Source organism: Drosophila mauritiana, chromosome 3R, assembly GCF_004382145.1.
Source record: "Drosophila mauritiana strain mau12 chromosome 3R, ASM438214v1, whole genome shotgun sequence".
NCBI classification, from domain to species: Eukaryota; Metazoa; Arthropoda; class Insecta; order Diptera; family Drosophilidae; genus Drosophila; species Drosophila mauritiana.
In genome coordinates, this window is record NC_046670.1 from 7,089,604 (window position 1) to 7,110,324 (window position 20,721).

General features: G+C 45.5%; 6 protein-coding genes across 7 annotated transcripts; 4 read left to right on the forward strand and 2 right to left on the reverse strand.

The window, feature by feature from the left end:
* The first annotated feature begins 628 nt into the window (after positions 1 to 628).
* Positions 629 to 4,184, forward strand: LOC117144984 (solute carrier family 22 member 13). The gene is made up of 5 exons (XM_033310453.1): positions 629 to 904; positions 2,020 to 2,714; positions 2,772 to 3,278; positions 3,438 to 3,581; positions 3,639 to 4,184. Exons 2-5 carry the CDS (start codon positions 2,042 to 2,044, stop codon positions 4,034 to 4,036), a joined length of 1,722 nt encoding a protein of 573 aa, XP_033166344.1. The 5' UTR covers positions 629 to 904; positions 2,020 to 2,041; the 3' UTR covers positions 4,037 to 4,184.
* Positions 4,185 to 5,324: 1,140 nt separating this feature from the next.
* Positions 5,325 to 7,387, reverse strand: LOC117144985 (putative fatty acyl-CoA reductase CG5065). Its single transcript, XM_033310454.1, has 8 exons — positions 7,298 to 7,387; positions 7,018 to 7,242; positions 6,886 to 6,953; positions 6,732 to 6,827; positions 6,217 to 6,671; positions 5,882 to 6,159; positions 5,617 to 5,827; positions 5,325 to 5,494 (listed from the first exon to the last, which is right to left on the reverse strand). Exons 1-8 carry the CDS (start codon positions 7,368 to 7,370, stop codon positions 5,428 to 5,430), a joined length of 1,473 nt encoding a protein of 490 aa, XP_033166345.1. The 5' UTR covers positions 7,371 to 7,387; the 3' UTR covers positions 5,325 to 5,427.
* A 645-nt stretch (positions 7,388 to 8,032) lies between these two features.
* On the forward strand, positions 8,033 to 9,997 carry LOC117144131 (solute carrier family 22 member 3). The gene is made up of 2 exons (XM_033309155.1): positions 8,033 to 8,861; positions 8,917 to 9,997. Exons 1-2 carry the CDS (start codon positions 8,129 to 8,131, stop codon positions 9,915 to 9,917), a joined length of 1,734 nt encoding a protein of 577 aa, XP_033165046.1. The 5' UTR covers positions 8,033 to 8,128; the 3' UTR covers positions 9,918 to 9,997.
* Positions 9,998 to 10,514: 517 nt separating this feature from the next.
* Positions 10,515 to 11,052, forward strand: LOC117145517. Of its 2 annotated transcripts, none has more exons than XM_033311208.1 (2): positions 10,515 to 10,832; positions 10,901 to 11,052. In XM_033311208.1, exons 1-2 carry the CDS (start codon positions 10,619 to 10,621, stop codon positions 11,035 to 11,037), a joined length of 351 nt encoding a protein of 116 aa, XP_033167099.1. In that variant the 5' UTR covers positions 10,515 to 10,618; the 3' UTR covers positions 11,038 to 11,052. The 2 variants fall into 2 exon arrangements, with proteins under 2 accessions (XP_033167099.1, XP_033167100.1); XM_033311209.1 differs by having other exon boundaries at positions 10,515 to 10,836; positions 10,901 to 10,991.
* A 16-nt stretch (positions 11,053 to 11,068) lies between these two features.
* Positions 11,069 to 11,541, forward strand: LOC117145518. The gene has a single exon (XM_033311210.1). It carries the CDS (start codon positions 11,089 to 11,091, stop codon positions 11,428 to 11,430), a length of 342 nt encoding a protein of 113 aa, XP_033167101.1. The 5' UTR covers positions 11,069 to 11,088; the 3' UTR covers positions 11,431 to 11,541.
* A 602-nt stretch (positions 11,542 to 12,143) lies between these two features.
* On the reverse strand, positions 12,144 to 20,683 carry LOC117145513 (rho GTPase-activating protein 92B). Its single transcript, XM_033311203.1, has 5 exons — positions 20,477 to 20,683; positions 19,952 to 20,208; positions 17,211 to 17,386; positions 14,042 to 15,008; positions 12,144 to 13,610 (listed from the first exon to the last, which is right to left on the reverse strand). Exons 1-5 carry the CDS (start codon positions 20,524 to 20,526, stop codon positions 12,838 to 12,840), a joined length of 2,223 nt encoding a protein of 740 aa, XP_033167094.1. The 5' UTR covers positions 20,527 to 20,683; the 3' UTR covers positions 12,144 to 12,837.
* Between the last annotated feature and the right edge of the window lie 38 nt (positions 20,684 to 20,721).

The following is a 20,721-nucleotide window of genomic DNA, read 5'->3' on the forward strand; positions in this document are numbered from 1 at the left end:
TAGATCCTGGAAGAAAGACTTTATGTTGAAATACAGATAACGTTAAGAGTATTAATCTATAGCTCGATATTAATGTAGGTTAATGAAGAGCACCACAATCGATGAGTAATTAGAAGCGCTAAAAAAAAGCGACCTAGACAATAAAGATTAAAATAGAAATCCTCAAGGAAGGCGATGAAGAATTTGTACAAGCCCGAGTGGCAAACGGCGATAACGTAAAGTAATAATGTGATGGCTCCCAAGCCATAAACCCACCTCCTCACCTGAGATAATGCACACTCGATAGGGGTAAGCTCAAACTAATAACATAAAGAGCATTGAAAGACACCCTATCGATTCGTCGTCAGCTATTCAATAAAATTAAATATTTAATAGGCAAACAAGAGAAAAAAATGTCTCAATAACCCAACTAAAATCCCGAATGTGCCAAATACTTTATGAAGCCTAAAAAACAATAGAAACTAAGGAGAAATGCTCGAAAAACTAACCCGTTCAATAACTTTTTATTATTTGAGCAAATTCATTAAGTAAATTAACGCCTCGAGTTTCCGAGTGGACAGCCAGTAGCCAGTCGGCTCACTCCCTGTCTATAGCGCCCAGTGCGACATTGGCGTCAGTTGCCATTTGATTCTCGGCCGATTGGGACGCGTGTGCTCCAAGAACCCAATAAGAAAATCGAGCTGGGACGTGCAAATCGGAAAGCTGCCTTTTACGAACGGGCATCCGCGGCGTGCATAGTTTTTATTGTCGTTTAATTATTTTAAATTAATTTGTATAAAGTCAAACAAACAGCAAAGAGACATCGCGAGAAATAAATTGTATTCCGAAATATTTGGCTGTTTGTGGACTCAACACTGTGATCGAACCCTCAATAAATCAAGAAGTGATATTGTGCTATATAAAGGTCGGTTAATTACAAATAAATATTTGTTTATTAAATAGAGAAATTATTTACTATGCATATCGATTTTAAAACTAGCATTTATTGATTGCCTCCTAAAAGTGCATTATCGTGTTGCAGTTTTTTGCATTAAATATTAAATACACAGTGCATGTAAGCCAACAAATGCACAGTGTCAAAAAGTCGAGCATTCCATTAATTCGAAACGAGTACCGCCTTTCCAGTGGCTCAGTTTTCCTGCCCCATAAGCAATTATTAATTTGCATTTGGGCTCGAATTGAAACAAGTTGATCTGATAGAAAGACCTACCTCCACTGTCATTGCCCAGCTGTATATCAAATGGCGATATCGAATAGGAAATTCGAATATCTAGCACCGGCACGACCAGTTTTCTGCAATTAGCACTGCCTGGAAAATTAGAAGTTAAAATATTTGCGCTACCAATAGGTGGACAGACTGGAGGTGGGACCAATTGTGAGCCAGACAATCGTCAATTAGCACCTGTGAAACTGAAGCATAAAGAGTCTGTCAATACAGATGAGCCAACAAAGCGAATATGTCGCGAATTAACAACTAAATCTTTCGCCATGTTTGCCCTCGGCAAATAAGGGCTAGCAAACAGATAAAGTCATCATTATCTTTTGCTTCTGCCTTATCGACCAAACTACGGTCAGTCGTGATTTGAGATATGATATCAGTGACAGAGTAAAGCAAACAAGAACTTCGAACTGGCTGAAGTAAATCAAGAGCTTAGCTAATTTATTAATGAGTTCAATTAAACGCGATTACAGAGTTGTTGGAAATGAAAAATGATCTTACAAGTATGGGGTTTTAGGAAAGTTTAAAGTTAGATTTAATCTATGAATTTTGCTCAGGTGTTTATTTATGACATTTACTTGTCAATGCAGTAATGAAAGTCAGTCAAGTGAAAAGTAACCGCAGATATTTCAACAATCTCTCGTGATATTCAATGCCTCGTTCGACTGATTTCATCAGTAAACCGCTTTCAATTTACTTCAATTGGGATGGAAGGGTAAAATCTACTGTAAGGGGTATTGAAATGAAAGAAATAAAGCAAATAAATAAATGAGAAATCATCAAATATGCTTCGATCGCAGAATGTTTCAATAAATAGAAGCCATGGTCAATCCGTCGCCCGCCCGAGGTGGAGAATCCACTGCCCCCCACATCCTACCCAATGAGATGGAGCATGACCTGGACAAGAGGATGGCAACGCCACCTCCAGCACCTGCCGGTAGCGATGTCATCGCCGATGTTGTAGGCGACTTTGGCATCTGGCAGCTGAGAACCATCCTCATCATCTTTCTGTGCAAAATTCCCGCCGCCTGGTTCATGGCCTGCATCATCTTCACCGGACCGGAACTCTATCCCGGCTCGGAGTTCACCTGCGACACCAGTTATTTGACTAGCAGCAGCAACTCCAGTTTCAGTGTTTCAGATAACCAGTGCTATGTCCTCGACGAGTCCACTGGTACCAGCTCTGAGTGCGAGCAGTTCACCTACGTCTCCAGTTTCGACTCCCTGATCATGCAATTCAATCTGGTCTGCTTGAGGGACATCTTTGTGGCCTGGACTCAGTACTGGCATCTGTTCGGAGTTCTTGTAGGCGGCGTTATGGGCACCAAGATGATGCTGGCCATCAGCCCGAGGAGCACCTATTGTGTGGGCGCCGTAGCCCAGATTTTGTGTGGAGTAGTCACTGGATACGCCAGGGATTTTAGTCTGCACTGCGCATTCCGTTGCCTCTCCGCTGTCTGTTGTGCGATCATGTTCACAGCTGGTCAAGCCATATGTAAGTGGATTTATAACTATTCAGTATAAATATTTATAATAAAATCCAATCTGCCAGTTGCGGACATCACGGCGGGAATGCATCGCATTGGTGCCATTATCCTATACGACACTTTCTGGTCCATTGGCGTGATCCTGTTGCCAGGACTCTCCTCGTTCTTCAACAGCTGGTCCCTGATCTATGTGGGCATCACATTCCCCACTGTCATGCTGATCCTGCTGCTCTACTGGACTCCGGATTCCCCGCGCTGGCTGCTCCGGCACGCTGCAGATCGTTTCTCCATTGACAATGTGGAGGAAATCGTGCGTGAGGGAGCGGCGATCAATGATCGCACGTTTAAGATCCCTCCGGATTTCCGACTGCAGCTGGAGCAACTAAGTGAGCGCTTGAAGGCCCAACCCCCACCAGCTCCTTGGACTGAGTTGTGGAAGGGAAAGCGGGCCAAGACGCACATGGTCGCTGCCCACTTGGCACTGGCCTTCTTCGTCATCAACTTCATGGGCATGCTGCTCAACATAAGATCATTTGGAAGAGACTATCTGGTGCCCAACACTATTGCCATGGGTGAGTAGGGTTCTCGGTATCTTCATAAAACAAAACCACTTTAGCAACGTGGCATCGATATAATATTAGTAGCTATCAACTAAATGACCTTCAAGCACAATCCAAAAAACTCTCTTCATAGAAATTATTTAATCCAATTTTATATAAACCATTCTGCAGGATTTTCGGAGATCATTGGCTGCTTCCTGGCGCTGCACTTTACACTCAAGCACAACAAGTGGAAGTGGCAATGTGCAGGGGTCTTTAATATATTAGCTGGAATCCTTGGATGCATGGGCTGGATCTTCACCAATGCGGACTCAAGTAAGTTATTCTTTATAACTTCATAAATGCAATTTATGGACTATGCTTATTCTTCAGTGGATGCTGATCTAAAAGTGAGCCTCTGGATGATCATAGCCACCATTCCCAAGGCGGCTGTTTCGTGTGCCCAATCGATGATCCTGGCCTGCATGAACGAACTGATGCCGGCGAACAAGAAGCAGCTGTTCGTCTTTTCCGTGGTCACCTGGGCCCGGGTGTGGCTCCTCTCAGCTCCGTTCTTCAATGTCCTGAGGAAGATCGACACGGCCATGTCGCTGACTTCGTATTGTGTGTTCAGCATTCTGGGCGGAATCTGCACCAGCCTGCTCCTCACGCCCAGGATAAGTGTGTCCCCGGTAGTGCCACACTTGGAGCCGAGCAACACGAAGGAGCAGTCTCCATTGAACGCACCAGTTTGGACCGTCGAATCCGATGTGAACAATACTCGATTGTAGCCCAAGACGACAGCCTATTTTTGCCAATCAATAGTCTTTGTATTAGTCAGCTAATGAAAAAACATTCTTCTGTGATTAGGTTAAGTGAATTGTTACTTTAAATGCTTGCAGTTTTACTAAAAAATATTTGTAGAGTGTAAGTGGGTCGAACCACTAAATAAATTTTACTTATGATATATATCTTGTTACTCAAACTATTGTCCTAGCACTTGGTGACTATCGAAAAACCCTGAAAATATTCTGCTTTTATTTTATTTAATAGGCGATAAAACGATACGCATTTCAGTATTTTTTATGGCTCTGAATTTTGTAAATGTTCCATTGTTCAAATTCTGCCATTTTTACGCTTCTCCGGATCTAAACTAAAAGATCTGTTCCGGATATTGCGCAGCTTAGCCAAAGTCACGGTTTCCCCAGAATTCGATTGCATACCAAGGAGACTCATCATTTCCATCTGACTCATAGTGTCCCTCCAATCGAGGCTCTTCTGTTCCTTCTTTTCGTTCTCAAGATCCTTTGACAGCTCCATATATCCGAGGGTATATTTGTGGGTTTATTTTCCCGAATACTAACCAACAAATAGTACTATACGATAGGTAGGAAACAGGTGACATTTAAGGCAAGGGAAACTAGTCATTATCTTGACAGTGACAATCCTAAAACATAGACGAAAGTATATTTTGCCTTATCGATTTGGTGGACGCACTTACCAACAATTGTAAGAATTCCGTGATGGCTATCATCTGGACTACGAACTTACAAGAGTTCTAGTTATAAACTAAAAGTTTGAATTAATGAGGTCCGTCCATTGCAAGACGTACTAATCAAAGTTTGTAAAAATTCCTTGATGATTTTGATTCCCATCGAGCTTATAAGAATTTTAGTTTAAGATTATTGGAACCAATGAGAACAACAGGAAAACATCGACAATCACACGCGACTGGACCGCATCCTGGGGCATCCCAATGAGCAAGTGGCGGCGTGCTGACCAAAGATGTTCATTGCTAACCAATGGCGAGAAAATAAAAACCCATTACGAGAACTCAGTTCTTGATCACTTCATTGTATAAATCGTTTCCCTGACAGGTGCCTTCACCGACTCCCGCTAGAACAGATTATACACAGCCTATGGTGTATACTTTGTGTTAACGGGTGTCGGAGAAGCCACCAGTCAGGGAACGATTTCTACAATGAGATAGACAAGTTCTTAAATATGTTTTAAACTTTTATGTAGTGCTTTTGACCAGTAGCATCTGCTCAAAATACATCTAAACGCAAAAAAGAGAACTAGTGAGACTGTAACTTATATTATAAATAAATATTTAAAACAACGCCTTTTACACTCATTATTAATTTACCTGCTTATCGCTAAACACTCAAAATCTACTTGACTAAAATGCAATATAGACAAGCATCATGTAGAACATCAAGTGCAGGAATATCCAGAACCAATAAATCCTGTAAAAAATTTAATACTTTAATGTATTGTTTTTGAATCCAAGTCCCCATAAAAGGAAAATTTAACAACAATCCTAATCTGAGCTGGATACAAAGACGGAAATGATGAACGAACGACTCACCTGGTCACCATAAACTTGTTTGAGTCAACGGTGAACTTCTCGCGGTGCAGGTACTTGTTGATTCCAATCATGTGACGCCGCACATAGTCATCGTAGTCCAGCTCCTCCAGATTCCAATAGAGAGTGGGATATGTACCATTTTCAATTATTTCCTTGAAATAGAAACGGCTCTTGTTCTTGAAGATCCACTCGTTCAGCGAAAAAAAGCTACCTGTAAGCAGTTCAATGAACGATTGTATTTGCTGAAGATATTTCATAAAGATACCTGCTAGACAAGCCTGTCGGAATTTCTTGGCAATTGGTGTCACCAGTCGTTTCTTTTGGGCCAACAGCAGGGTTTGCAGATCCATTAGCAAGGCGGGCATAAAGTGCAGAATCCACACAGCCAACTCGTGGTTAAAGGCACTGCACCTATACTTGAAGTTGGGAAACATAATCATCCGCCGGGTGGGATAGATACGCGACCACTTCATTGTGAGCTCGCCAAGATGCTGCCAGGTGATGGGATTGGTCACTCCCGAAGTGGCGTTACAGATGCTCAAGCTATGGAATATCACCATGAGAACCAACATAATTAGGGAGTATTTAATATCCAGTTACCTTCCCAATTTCGCCTTGCCGACCATCATGATCATGGCATTGACCACAAAGTCCACTGGGATGATGTCACATATAAGATCCTTGTCCCCTAGGATGCTGCTGATGCCGCCCTTGCCAATTTCCATCATGATCCCGCTAATGGCCTGGATATTGTCAATCCATCCGGGATAGGGCTCCCTGTACGCAGCAGTGACTATCGAAGGCCTCACTATCACTATGGGAATCACATCCTTGTATGCATTAACAATCTGCTCGGCAATGGATTTGGTGAAGGTGTAGGTGTTGACATGCGGACCCTTTATATAATCGGCCAGGCGATTCAGATAGTCGTCGGGTATTTTCTGGGTGGCTGCTAGAAACTGACGCCAATCCACCGGCGGCATGGTGGGGTACACTTGCTCATCCACATACTTGCGACCCGGATTGCAGTAGGCCGTCGAGACGTACAGAAAACTCTAGAGATTTGACCCATTACTTAGTTAGAAAGATGGAATCTACGGACTGGAGCTCCTTACCCTCAGTTGAGGCATCTGCCTGCAGAGCTCTAGAAGATTGTAGGTGGCCTGCGAATTGACTCGAGCCGACACCTTCAGACACTCATTGAATCGTACCTGGAATTTGAAGACCCCAATCAGTGGGAAAATCTTGGGGAATACCCCTCGGACTTACTGTTGCTGCACTGTGGAAAATAATGTTGACCTCGGCACACAACACCGATCTGTCGGACTCATTTAAACCTGTTGGTGGAAAAGTCTGGCGAAGTCATGAGTTTTCATTTACAATTTCTCTGTAAAGCCATACCAAAGTTGTCGTCCTCAATGTTGCCAGAGAAGTGAAAGATTTTCTTCAGCTGCGTTGGATGCTCCGACTTTAGGCGTTCGAAAATGGGATTCTGAAGGAATCCGCGAAATCGTTCCTCCACTGTGACTCCGCCCTTGGGCCGGATGAGCATGTAGATCCGCTTGATCTGCGGAAAACTCCAGAGCAGCTTCTCCAGCAGCGATTTGCCCACAAAGCCAGTTGCTCCTATTAAAGTTAACCATCTGTGAACAGTCTCTTTTGGACTTCGCCTCTGTATTACCCGTTATGAAGACCACTGCATCTTGGTAAATATCCGTCTGGTGCTCCACAGTACTCACTTCGGCGTTGTCCATGGTGTGGCCACTTTGAAGCCACGATAGCTACTGATCCGGTGAGCTACTCACTTTCAACGCCTAACTGGCTTGGCAAAAGAAATGCCTTGGTCCTCCCGAAACAAGTTTTTCGTGAAAATGCAAGTGGAACATGCAATTGGCCAACGAAAGTAGCAACTCACACACGTAACATTTGAGCACAAACATATTACATCATATTTCGATGGGGATGTGGACAACACTAGGCCTTGGTTCACGATCATTCAAGAAGTAATGAAGTGGGAGACCATAGCATTGGCTAAGAGTTCTAGGCCATATTCAATAATTCAAAAGCCATGCACTTGGAAACTCGGGAGTAGACTAGATAAATAAATATCTATTATATAAAATATGGCGATACCATTAATTTAAACGAATCCACAGCTGCGCAGCTTTCCAATAAGTTCGAATTCCGATGTTGTTTACCTGTCCAATTCATTAGCTTCAATCATGTCAATTGCACGCCACCGCGATCGGATTCCCCGGTAGATCCTCCCATAAATCCGTATGGTCGCCGCGAAAATAGATCGCAACTTGTCGGCCCAAATGTTTGCACAATCGGTTAGGAACGTTGCTCCGCTTATTTGGAGTGATTTGATTAGCGACGACGTCGTAGGCAGGCACCGCAAACCGGAGCCCTCGAGTTTACCTGCCCAGGTGAGGTGCTAAGCGAAGTCGCAGTCATGCTGGAGGGTCGGCACTCCCAAGACGTGGTAACTAAATTTGGCAGCTAACTAAGAATGAAGGAGGATAATCTTAATCGAGGCTGGATGCCCAATATACGCCGAAACTCGCCCGCTCCTTTGGATTTGGGCCACATGGCGCACAGCTTCACCTGCACTGATCCGAAGGCCAACGAGGTATCTCCTCAAACTCCTCCCCCGAAAGCAAATAATCTAGCAGATGACAACGATGACGATGTCATCACACACATCATGGGGGACTTTGGGCCCTGGCAACTGCGCTCCCTGCTCATCCTGTTTCTCTGCAAGATTCCCGCCGCCTGGTTCATGGCCTGCATCCTGTTCACAGCGCCGGATTTGTACCCCGAGGAGGAGTACAAGTGTGATACGAGGGCTTTCGGGCCGGAGGTCAACTCCACCGTCTCGCTGGACCACTGCTATGTGATGGTTAACTACGGAGAGTCCGGCTACGCCATGCGCCAGTGTCGGAAGTTCCTCTACACCACGGGCTTCCACTCCCTGACCATGGAGTTCGATTTGGTGTGTCTGTGCGACTTCTTTGTGGCCTGGTCGCAGTACTGGCACCTCTTTGGCCTCCTAATCGGTGGCGTGGCGGCCACCAAGTTGATGCGGGTTCTGAGTCCCCGACAGATTTATGGAACTGGCATCTGGTGCCTGCTCATGTGCAGCCTGCTGATGGGTCTAGTCAAGGACTTCAGTCTGCACTGTGGACTCCGATGCCTGGCTGCTGTTTCGTGCTGCTTTATGATCACCTCGGGGCAGTATATATGTAAGTAAAATTGAATATTTAAGAATATTTTAATATTAAATAACCTGCTTTCCAGTTGGTGACATAACAGCGGGAAAATATCGCGTAGGAGCGCTCCTGCTTTACGACTGCTTCTGGGCTCTGGGCTTGATCCTGCTCCCTGGCTTGGCCTCCAATGCTCCCAGCTGGCAGCACATATACTTGGGTGTAACTCTCTCCTTGCTGGTGATTGTCTTCCTGCTGCCCTGGACTCCGGACTCACCGCGCTGGCAGCTGCAACACACCAAGGAAGCCCAACTGGCCATCGAGCGAACGGTGGGAGTCCTGCTGGAAGCAGCCCGTACCAATGGTAGAATGCACAAAGTGTCCAAGGAGTTACCCGCGCAGTTGGAGGAGCTGAGGGAAAGGATGCTGGAGCCAATGCCCGCAGTGCATTGGATGCACTTGTGGATGGGCCAGCGCAAGAGTACTTTCCACTTGGTGGCCGTGCACATGGCACTGGCCACCTTCATGGTGGTCAACACTGGGCTGCTGCTCCATGTGCGGTCCTTTGGCAGGGAGCACCTGGTGTCCAACACATTGGCCATGGGGCTGGCCGAGATGCTGGGTTGCTTCCTGGCCCTCCACCTGACCTTCAATCAGTGTGAACGCAAGTGGCAGTGGGCCGGGGGATTTGCCATCGTGGTCGGCTGCATCGGTAGCATCTGTTGGTTCCTGGCCGAGGAGGATATGCCTGAGGTGTATGGACTGACGCTGGGCTTGCTGATGGCCTCGCTTCCCCAGGCGGCCGTGGCCTGCGCCCAGTCCATGATCTTGGCCTGCCTGGGCGAACTAGTGCCAGTGGAGCAGCGTAGTTGCCTCTCCTTCTCCGCCGTCACGTGGGCGAGGGTGTGGCAGCTCTCCGCCTCTTTTCTCACGCTGCTCAGGCAGGTGAGTCCCGCCCTCTCCCTGTCCGCCTTCTGTCTGCTGGTCATCCTGGGCGGCCTCGGCACATGTTGCCTGGTCACGCGGGACAAGGAGCAGCCACCGGTCGGAGCTGCAGTAAACAAGGGACAGCAACTTATTGCGTTCACTTAATAACGTATACTTAATATATGTCTGGACGTATATGATAAGTTAGTTTTAGTGTCTGTCAAGTATTCGCGAACAGTATTCGAATTTAGCTCTTTAAACATTCGCTTATCGCGAATCGAATATGTATATTGGGTTGCATACTTTTGGGAATAAATCAAAGGTTCGGCATCTACACGTATTTTGTTTAAAATGTAAAGTTTACATTAGATTCAGATCTGATCAATGCAAATCTATTATAAACTATTTGGCAGAATAGGGCATTAAATAAATTAAAAATGGCTCGCATGATTTTGAAATAAGCTTTCAGAAACCAAAGCCATTTGGGACCAATGTAAACCCACAACACCTGCCCACCCGACGACCACCTTCATCCACCAAGCTGACACACATTTCGTGTGGCTCGTATAGTAAGCACACATGCCCGGCAAAATATCCAAGCGCATTGCTCTACTAACAACATATTTCTATTTGGTCACCTGTCCCACCAATCCCACCCAGCCAAAGCGACAAGCAGAAATCGCAAATCAATAAAATGGAAACCATAGAATTGCCAGAAGCGGCGCCACGACAATTGGCACCACAAAGAGTGTGTCATTTGCGGAGCAGCAGTTGGCGAGGAAGCACCAGACGGAGAGCACTTCCAGGACCAACTCCAATCAAATGCAGTCCAGTGCGGGCTGACCAACTGCTGCTATCTGGATGCAATGAAGCCGAAGAAATCGGCCTTTGCCAATTCATCCACGGGATACGGAAGGAACAAGCACGGAAAAGGACACTCTGGCAAGGATAAAGTCGAGGGTGGTGGTAAGGGCAAGAGCCGAGAGGAGAAGGATAAGCATAAACATGAGCAGAAGGTGGACGAGAAGGACGACAAGGATCTAAATTCCGGCTTCGGCGACTATCTTCGCACTCCGGAGGGTCTGTAATTTTGGCTCCTTAAAAATATTTAGCTCATTTAACTAATAAATATAACCCCTTTCCATCAGCATTTGAAATGATGAAACTCTTTGTCTTTGCCAATACCATAATGCTAATTGTCACCATGGCTTGGCCGCACATCAAGGAGCAATTCTACATGGTTAATCAGTGGCTTGAAAGCTTTCGCGAGGAGCATCAGCAGTAGAAACCAAAGGATCTATCGAACAAATAAGTGAATCAAGTGGAAGGATACAAAATGGTCGGTCCTTTTATGCAAGGCCTCTTCTTGATTGGCATCATCTACTGGTATTCCAAGGGGATGATGTCCATGATCAACGACTACTACAGAAGTGAGTTCCAGAGGAAGTTGCAGGCGGAACCAGCAAAGGCGAAGGCGGAGGCACCCATCAATGTGGACAACTTTATGGATTATGTTAGGGAGTTGGACACTCCTGACGAGGTGGCTAGAAGCCCGGCGGAAGGAACTGAATCTCCGCCCATAGGAGACACCTATTGCAACATCCTTCTACGATTCTTGGAGATTACCGGCACTCTGCCACCTATTGATGTTTGCCTAGTTACGAGCAACATAAGATAGCCCATCCTATAATTAATTATAAAGTATATAATATAATTATATAAATTATACTAAGTGTATTTTATATGAGTTTCATAGAATAAAGTATGGTACTAAAAATCGAATTGCATACTTATGGGTCTTGCTCTCTACATTCGAATTAAACATTGTATCCCACAATTTTGAACTACAATATAAATCGTTATTCAATTTGGGTTTCCAGATTTTTTATTTAAATATTTGCAGAATATATTCGTGTATCTCCAGCATCAGCTCACTTACTAACCTATTCACAAAACTTTATAAACATACTAATCTCTATAAATACCATGGAATATATATCGATTTGGTCTGTAAGTAAGCTCTATTCCATCCAGATCTGGTCATTGCTAGTTTATATCTGAAGCAGCTTGTGAAAAATAGTTATATGCAGATATGAAGTAGTTAGGTATATTTGACTTGGAAGTTATGCCATTAGGTTTATAATAAGTGCTGTCTACAAATCGTTCGTGTTCAGGTATTTGTTTTGTGGCACAAAGTGTGGAGTTTTAAAGATACCACAAAGCTGAAGATATCTTAAGTATCATTTGATTTAAGGAGGTCAGTATGTGATTAATAGCTAGGTATTACCAATTTCATAAGAGATCCACATTCTAACATACACTACGTCCACCCACTCTTTAGCCAATTTCGTATAATTAACTTAACAATAACGAATAAAGACAAAATGCCTCTCGGGTAAAATCATATTCTTCATTTTATGTATATTTTATATACACAACAGTTTATCATACATAATTTTATTATAAAATAAAAATAATAATAATTGCATTACAAATTAATAAAGCAAAGATACAAGGTAAAGTACATCGCACATCGAAATGATAATTCAATGAAAATGTACTTAGTGAGTTGAATAATACATTGGAATTCTACTTTGTAATTTAATGGAAATCATAACTTTTAATAAAAGAAAATCACAATGTCTTTCGTTGGAGAAGTTAACAAAATGTATTCAAGAGCAATGCAAAAAATTAAGGAAACACAAAACCTTTCTGAAGTATCACAACCTTTCAAACAAGGATTAACAATTGAGAGCTGCTTGGGCTAACAAATCGAATTTTGACAATTGATTTATGGTGGCCTACTAAAGACTATATATGCATACATATACGTTATGGATATCGCGTGATATTGTTATATATGGCTAAACACGTACAAATTAGATTGCTTATGAACAAGGCAAAAATACAAATGCATAATACGCAGAGGCTTTTCTCTCTATAATGCACAAAGTCTCCTTACCGCAAGGATCATTTCAATTTATATATATATATATTACTGTGCGTTCAAGTCTTAACGAGTAAACAGTAACACCTAATGACTCTGACCACGTTTCCCTTGCGCGTCCTCTCTACTCAATCTCATCTAGTCCGAGGACTTCCAATTTGTGGGCGGTGGCGGCGCTGGCACCGTTGGCCTCTTGGGCGTTTGAAATGAGTTCGGAGAGATGGGTGTCGTGACTTGGGGCTGAGCTTGCTGCTGATTTTGATCTGCAGCCGTAGCAGGCGGATCGTGGTTGTGATTGTTTTCCTTTGCCGTCGACGATCCCTCCCGCGTCCCGTTCGTCTCGCCATTCTCCTGGCGCAGCTTGTCGAGAAAATGCTCCGTTTTAAATCGCACACTGCCATTGCCATTATCAATTGTTGCCTGAGTGGGCGTGGTACCGCCCTCATCATCGCTCTTTCCATCTGCCTTAGGCGCTCCCACGCCCAGCACTGTGGGTCGCTTGGGCAGCAGAGGCTTCTGCGGCACATCTGGCTTCAGCTTGAAGCTGCCAATGCTGTCGGTGCTCTTGCGGTCGGCCGTTGGAGAGGGCAGGTTGTCCAGCCCGAAGAACTGTGTCCGCGTCATCGGAACAGGCTTGGCTGGCGTTACAGGCGGCGGAGGCAGTGGTTCCAGCTGCGTCTGCGTCGGCTGACTAGCAGCTGGCGATTGAAACTGCGGCAGATTCGGCAGCGGTGGCTTGGCGGGCTTCTCCTGCTTTTCCGGCGTCTGCTGCGGGAACAGCTCCTTTGCATGTGGTCGGTGCGAAGTCTGTGATGTGGTCATAATTGTGCCGTTTCCATTGGTGGTGGGAGGAGAAGGTGCATTAGCTTTTTGCCTGCGCAATGTACCATAGCGTGGACTCTCCATGACTTCTATAAGTGGAAATGGATCGTTAAATATGATATGAGCTTTATTATAATAACATTATAAAATGATATTTTTTTTTTAAGAGACTTTACTTTAAAATCGAATATGCCAATGTACAAGAACTTTAAAATTTCAAACCAGTCAAATGATTTGGTAAAGTCAAATAAAATGTATAATAGTTATTCCAATGACACCATGAACTTCCAAAAGTACAATACTAAATTTGGTTCCAATCCATTTTATTAAACAAAATATTACCACTAATATTGCACTTTAACAGCTTCTAGGTACGTAAGAAAACATTTTGGAAAATAAAATAAGGCACAGGAAAATACTAAGCGTGGAATTGTTAAAAGTATAAGAGGAAAAAGTCGTCATAGGTCGAATACTGTATAGTGGCCCCTGTCATAGATGCCCGACTGTGCAGTATGCTTACCACTGTCGTTTCTATCCAGGTTCTCGTTCGAGGAGTTGGATTTGCTCTTGCCCTCGACGAAGAGCTTTTGCTTCTGCAGGGTCAAATAGAACTCGACTTCGCCGGTGAAGAAGTAGTCCCACTGGCTGATTAGCAGCTCAACGATGATGTTGGCTGCCGAGGAGCTGTTCACCTGACCAATGTAGTCGGCCGGAGCGTTGCTGCTCTTGTCGATGCGTGGCCACAGCATGTTCGGTGACATCACGATGGCCAGGTTCTGCGAGCTCATCTTGTTGAGCGCCGAGCGCTGCTGCACGATGGACAGGAAGCGGGTGAGGTAGCGCAGGTTCGCGTAGTTCTCCTTAGGCAGCTTGGTCAGAATGGCCTTAATCTCCGTCTTGCGCTCGGCCTCGCTGTGCCTCTCAGCGATCCGGATGAAGTCCTTGTACAGGTTGTAGGTGAGCAGCGGCTCGGGCAGCTCACGCAAGTACAGCTTGAGTATGGAACCAATTACATGGGGATCCTGGTAGTCCAGCGGAAGCGGCGTCTTTACATGCTGCGCCTCCAGGGCGTGCTTCATGCGCCGCAGTTTCGTGCTGGCGCAGCCCACGCGCAGCAGACCCTCCTCCTCCAGGCCGTGCTCTAACAGACAGCAGCAGCACAGCTCTACAATGTAGGAGATCTCGCGGTTGGTGGACGTCAGGTGCTCCTTGAGCGAGGTGCCAAAGCGGGACTTCTCTGTGCCCTGGATAGTGTCCTGGATGCGGGCCAGCGAGGCGTTTACGTGCTGCAGGGCACGCTCGTGATAGTTTCTTTGGTTGAGTACATAGTCGCGGATGCAGCTAACGATCTCGTCCTCTTTGGCAATCAGCTCCAGCATCTGGGCCGCCCAGGCATCGCGCTCCTTCTCCAGCTTCAGCTCGCACTCCTCCTGCTGGCTCTTGATGTGGTTAACCTTGGCCGCTGGTTCCTCCAGACGGATTGCCGCCTGCGAGAGTAAAGCAAAGCACTGATTAGCTCATGTCAGATAAGAACCAATGTCATGGACATCGTCACATTTCGAAAGGAGCAAAGTTCAAGCGCCAAAGTATCTTATCTCAAAATAGTTTTCCGAATGACTCATGGAAGATGCCTGCAGAGGAAAGTTTTGCGGCTCATTTAAAAATAGAGCGACCTCTACCGCAGCCCAGCCAGCTGTTACCACTCTCATCACGGACTTTTTTTCAGTTCACCCACTTCCGACAATGGGTTTCATTCGGGATACAGCACACACATGCGCCGCTTCATTGGGGCCACTAACTGCGGTGACTAGATCATGCAATTCCCCTGCTCTACAAAGGCTGATAAGAAACACAATAAGAGTGAAAGAGAAAGGGCCTTATCAATAACAACAAAAAACCGAACAATGCATTTCAGACTTTAATCACAAAAGCATATAGCAGGACTGTAAATTGGCAAGTTTTGAGGATGTGAAAATGTAAATTCGTTTAGATAATTTATAATCGCAATGCCTTTGCGGATATTTTGCCCCCTAACGTTCAAAACAAAGATTCTTTGAGTGAAGTAATCCAGCGTTGAGCGTAAATAAACAAAGTTCTCGCTTATGATGTAAGTTTTGCTTACTACAGCATTACCCCTTGTGTGCAAACAAACTGGTGGTGGCATTCATCGCCCTATCCCATAGCTCCCGTTCCCGTATCATAACACCGCTAAAAATAAACAAATCGTGACAAATTGCTGTAAGTGCAGCCGACGCTATCTGCCCCCCAGAAGACAATGGCATCCACCTATCGGTTTCCCCGCCCTCTCCACCTGCCAATCGGATCGGAGTATGACTGAGTCACATCATTTCCATGAGCCGCAACCTCTCGACGACCTACATCCCAGTTGGCACCGCAAGTTACACATTCACCAAAGTTAGCACTTCCAAAGGCAGTCGTGTGCTTATATGAACGTATTGTTTTCGGATTGGATCTATGTCAGGGAGTGCAATTAGAACAGCAACGGAGCAGCGGTGAGCGTCTGATTAGCGAATTATGGCAAGCCGACGGGCGGTTAATGGGCGATAAGATTACTGGGGAGTGTAAATAACTTGGGTTTCGAATTTTCTGATTCGCCAGTGGCCAGTGGTCGTCCATTTCAATTATGATGTCACTGTCGCCAAGTCAATGAACGTCTTCCGACACCTTAAACAGACAACATACATCAACAAATACAGCGGCTAGTCATCCCCAACCGCTGCCTCCATATGGCAAACGGCGTCGTGATTTATACAAAATACAGCGGAAGGAAAAAACGAGCGAAAATGTGTGCATGAAGATAAGACTGAAAACAATGAAACTCGAAAAGTAAGTTTTTGTGTCCAGAAGCCGGCCATAACTGTAGACGCCAGGGGACAGAACCAATCGGGCGACAAGAAATTGGAACACCAAAGAGCCGTTCATGCCATCTCATCTCCACCAGCGCGCCACATCCCACTCCAGATGTGCCCACTGCTCGGCGATAAGGCAGCAGTGTCGAGTATCGGATTCGAATCATAAAAACGTAAACGACAAAAACGAAACGCACGGCAACCAAACAATACAATAGAAACTGGTGTGAGATAAACACCGAGCAAGTATGAAAGAAAACGCAACAACAACAATAGTAATAATAATAAATGGAAATTAAAAATTGATTGCTTCTTTGGCCGGCGCTTCTTGGCATCCGCCTCGGTACAGTGGTTGTGCATTGATTGAAAAGCGAAGGCTCGGTTTTGCTTGGTAGCTTTATGGCTTTTGTGGCATTCTGGGAAGGGCCTATCTATCGTCTGCTTTCATTCTGGGAATGCTTTCTCACGTTGTTTACTTTTCAACGAATCGCACACAAGAAATCAAACCACAGTGCACTCTGGTTAAGTGGGATACAGTTCACCAATACCGCCAACGACCGACAGTCGTTGTTATTGTTCGTTAATCAGAGACAACGAAAAAGCGAATCACTTGACCAGCTGAGGTAACTTTTGGCGGCCCATTACCTCCAACGAGCAGATTTTTTAATTAATTTAACAATCTCCCATTGTCATCGTGCGCAGTTTGGCCAAAACGGAAATCCAACATTATTCACTCTCTCTATCTGTCCTGTTCACCGATTCACCCACCGAGTATACACGTAACGCCGAATCCCCGCTAGATTTATGATCACCACTCACCTCATGGCTGCGCTTCAGCGAGGTGTACTCCTGCAGGGTGCGCGACACGTTGCGCTTGAGCGTGGAGATCTCCTGTATCTCCTTGTCCAAGATGTTCTTCAGCCGCCGCACCACCTTGGCCTCGGTCTCCAGCTCGCTCTCGATAATGCACTCGGCCATCGTCTTCTCCAGCTCGCCTGCAATGGAGAAGCACACACTGGCATAAGTACTGGGTATATGAAGCTGCAAAGCCTACACCTATCATCTGCCCCCTCAATAAATGCACAGAGAATTAGTAGCATGCTAAATATAGTAGATAAAAAGATAAGTCTCTATTCTTTACATAAAGTGGTAATACCAGTTTCTTTGTCATCAGATTTCGAATTTTCAATTTGCTGCCACAAAACTCTTCAATCTAAGACAAGTTAAAGCGAATCTAACTTCTAAAAGAAATAGGAATTACTATTATTATTTGCTAGCTCTATCAATCATGAAGTAAATTGAGATAGTTTGCTGTGTGTATCGCGCAGCCTCTTGCCATTCCCATCTACTCGATTCCATTCCACCCGCAAGTGAGGAAGTCACTGCTTATTTAAGACCTTATCGCCAGGCGGTAGCTGCGAAGATGTTGGCGTGCCGGTTGGTTTTCAGTTGCTGGAGTAGCTCCGCTTAGATGCGGGGCGAGATTGGGCCAATCCGAGGGGGAGTTGACGGCGAATAGGTTGACGAGCTGAGTAAGCAAAATTGTGATAATTGTGTTGAGTGCCCCGAGACTCGAGCCTCAGCGGCTGAACCCGCCATGGAGGCATAGTGGAGGCAAAAAGGTCGCACCACAGAAAGCAGAGGCAGTTGCAGAGGAAGAGGGTGTCGGAGACGGAGTCCAAAGCGAAGACGACGTCGGCACTGGAGTGTAACATTCGAGATACGCTCGCTTCTGGCTCCCCTTGCTGAATGGCTTGAATTGAAGCGCATCGTGGCTAACAATAAGAGTTGCAAAGGGCGCACAGTGGGTTAAAGTGCGATGATATCTCACCGCAATTACCGACATAACACTGGCGACAAAAAGCTAATTTCGGTGCGGTAATTTTGTGTTTTCGTGGGTCTGAAGATGTAAGCTTCAACTTGTTGCCTAACATTTAAGTTGCTATGCTCGCAATTAAACATTGATATATTATTTACCAAAGAAATTAAGTTGTAAATGTGACTTACAATGATATTTCTCACTATAATGGGGTGTCTACTGTTTTAGTTGAAGCGCGTCTCGCGAATTTATAAGTTAAAATTAGGAAATGAAGATAAGCGAATGAAATCGAGTTTGATTTTATAATACGTACTTTCGATTGCTCGGTTTCCGAAACTTTTGCAAATAAACAGACTATACAGTTCGCCAAACATTTGAAAAGGAAACTGTGACAATGCTTTATGCTTTATAGCCCTATCGAAAAGAAACAGTTTTTGCCAAGTTTGTATCGTTTGGCGATCGATTTCCGCAGCTTGACCCAATTATGATTTCCTGAGCATTCGAATGGAGCTCCTACTTAACCCACGGACACACGTTCACTGTGGCTGCGATAGTTGCATGTGGAAGCGTTCGTGTCTAATCAGGAACGTGGGGAACTAAAAACAAAAGGGGGGGCTCTCCTGATCCCTGGCCGTTACACAACCACCGAGATGCTCTTGAACCGCTGCGAGGTTGCAGCTGCAACTGCGGCAGAAACGGCAATTGCAATTGACGCACACGCATCTGCGAATATGTGGAATGCAGAGTGCCTGAAAGGGGGAAACAGCGAATGGAAATAATACAGGCAAATAAAAATAAAACTCGGAATGAGTAATGCGACCTAGGGGGAGCGCCCACCAAATAATAATAAATGAGCAGCGAAGAAGAGATCATGACGATACGATGATGTATGAATTTGGCTCAGACTTTTACTTTTACTAGCCAAGCAGCTAGCATAATTATCACCGTTTACCGGGCTTTGTTATGCCACTTCGCGCGCGATGTGTAACAAATTTAAATGAAATGCATAGTGAATCGGACAGTGAATTGTATGGAAGCAGGGCAATAAAAGCGGGCGCCAATGGGGGCGGGCTAACTTGGCTGGCAAAACAAAAAGGTGTATAAATAGACAATGCCGAAACCGCAAATAATAACCAATACCAATACTGCGGGCGAACGGGCTGCGAAAGAAAGCGGCGAAAAAGTCATAATAAAAATTATAATAATGATTAAAAAACGCCGTCGATGTGGATGTCGATGTTGATGTTGCCGTTTGCAGTTGAGAAATGTAAATGCCACAAGGCCAAGCGACAAGGCGAGGCCGCCAATACACACAGACAAACCGAAGCCCGTGACACAGTCATCCACCGTAGTGTGTTCTCCAAGCCCCCTGCGAACCCGTACTCGTGTTCGTGTGCCATTGTGCATGTCTGGCGGCGATTATCGGATTTGGAGCGAACGACAACCACTGTGCGCCTTATCAGCAGCGACAACATGACACCCACCAGGGCCGTAGGCATGGCTGATTGGCGCTGCAAGGAGGGGCTCTCAGATGGGAACTAGTTTAAGATTGTAAGAAACATCATATGGATGTTTACGTTAACATGCTAACAAACTATGATAAGCTAGGTACCTGATGCAATATCAATTGCTGTCTATAATCACTTGATGAAGAACAAATTGTGTAGCTTCCCCCTCTGGCAAATGCCCACCTACGCAACTGCCTGCCTCACTGAAAAACCCGGGTTCCCCGATAACTAACCGCAATTGGCGAGGACCTTCTGCAGCGGCATGTCCTTGGGCAGCTCTTTGGCGGACTCGTCCAGCGCCTGGGCGATCTTGTAGTGGCTGTTCTTCTTGGTCCGCTTGTCCTGCTCCTCGCTGCTTCCACTGCCACTTCCGCCTCCGCCGCTCAGCGCCGGCAGCTTGCGGACAATCTTCTCGATGGTGTCCCGGTATCTGTCCACCTGCCGCTCGATCGCCTCCAGCTCCGAGTCCTTGCTGTCCGACTTGCTCGATCTGCGAATGCGAAAAGGAGCATTTTGACACGGGTTTAGCACGGGTTAGGTCATCATCGGCAGTCCACTGTTGTTATGGCTGTCATCGCGCTTTGTTATTGATGCAGTTGCTCTGTGATCGCTTCTCTGCTGCTTTTGTTGTTGTTGCTGCTGCCGTTGCTGTTGCTTTCGTGATGAGGCAACACACCTGTCCGTCCACCTGGAGCGCACTTACACAAACACACACCCACAGACATCCGACCGACTGACTGGCTGGCCTTTGAACTTACCTTGACAGATTTTCGGCTGCTATTTTGATTTTGGCAAACTGCCTCTTCATCTTGGCTGATTCGCTGGTGCCGCTCGCGTCTCCAACTTGAATTGAACTGCTGTGTGTTTGTTTGCGATGTGCAATTAGCTGGGCATTGAGTAAATACTTAAAACAGGCAAATTAGTCATTCTTCAACGATGTTTTACGGAAAAGTGAGGCGAGTGTGACCGCAGCGGGAGCGCTGGGAAATGACAAATGGCTGGA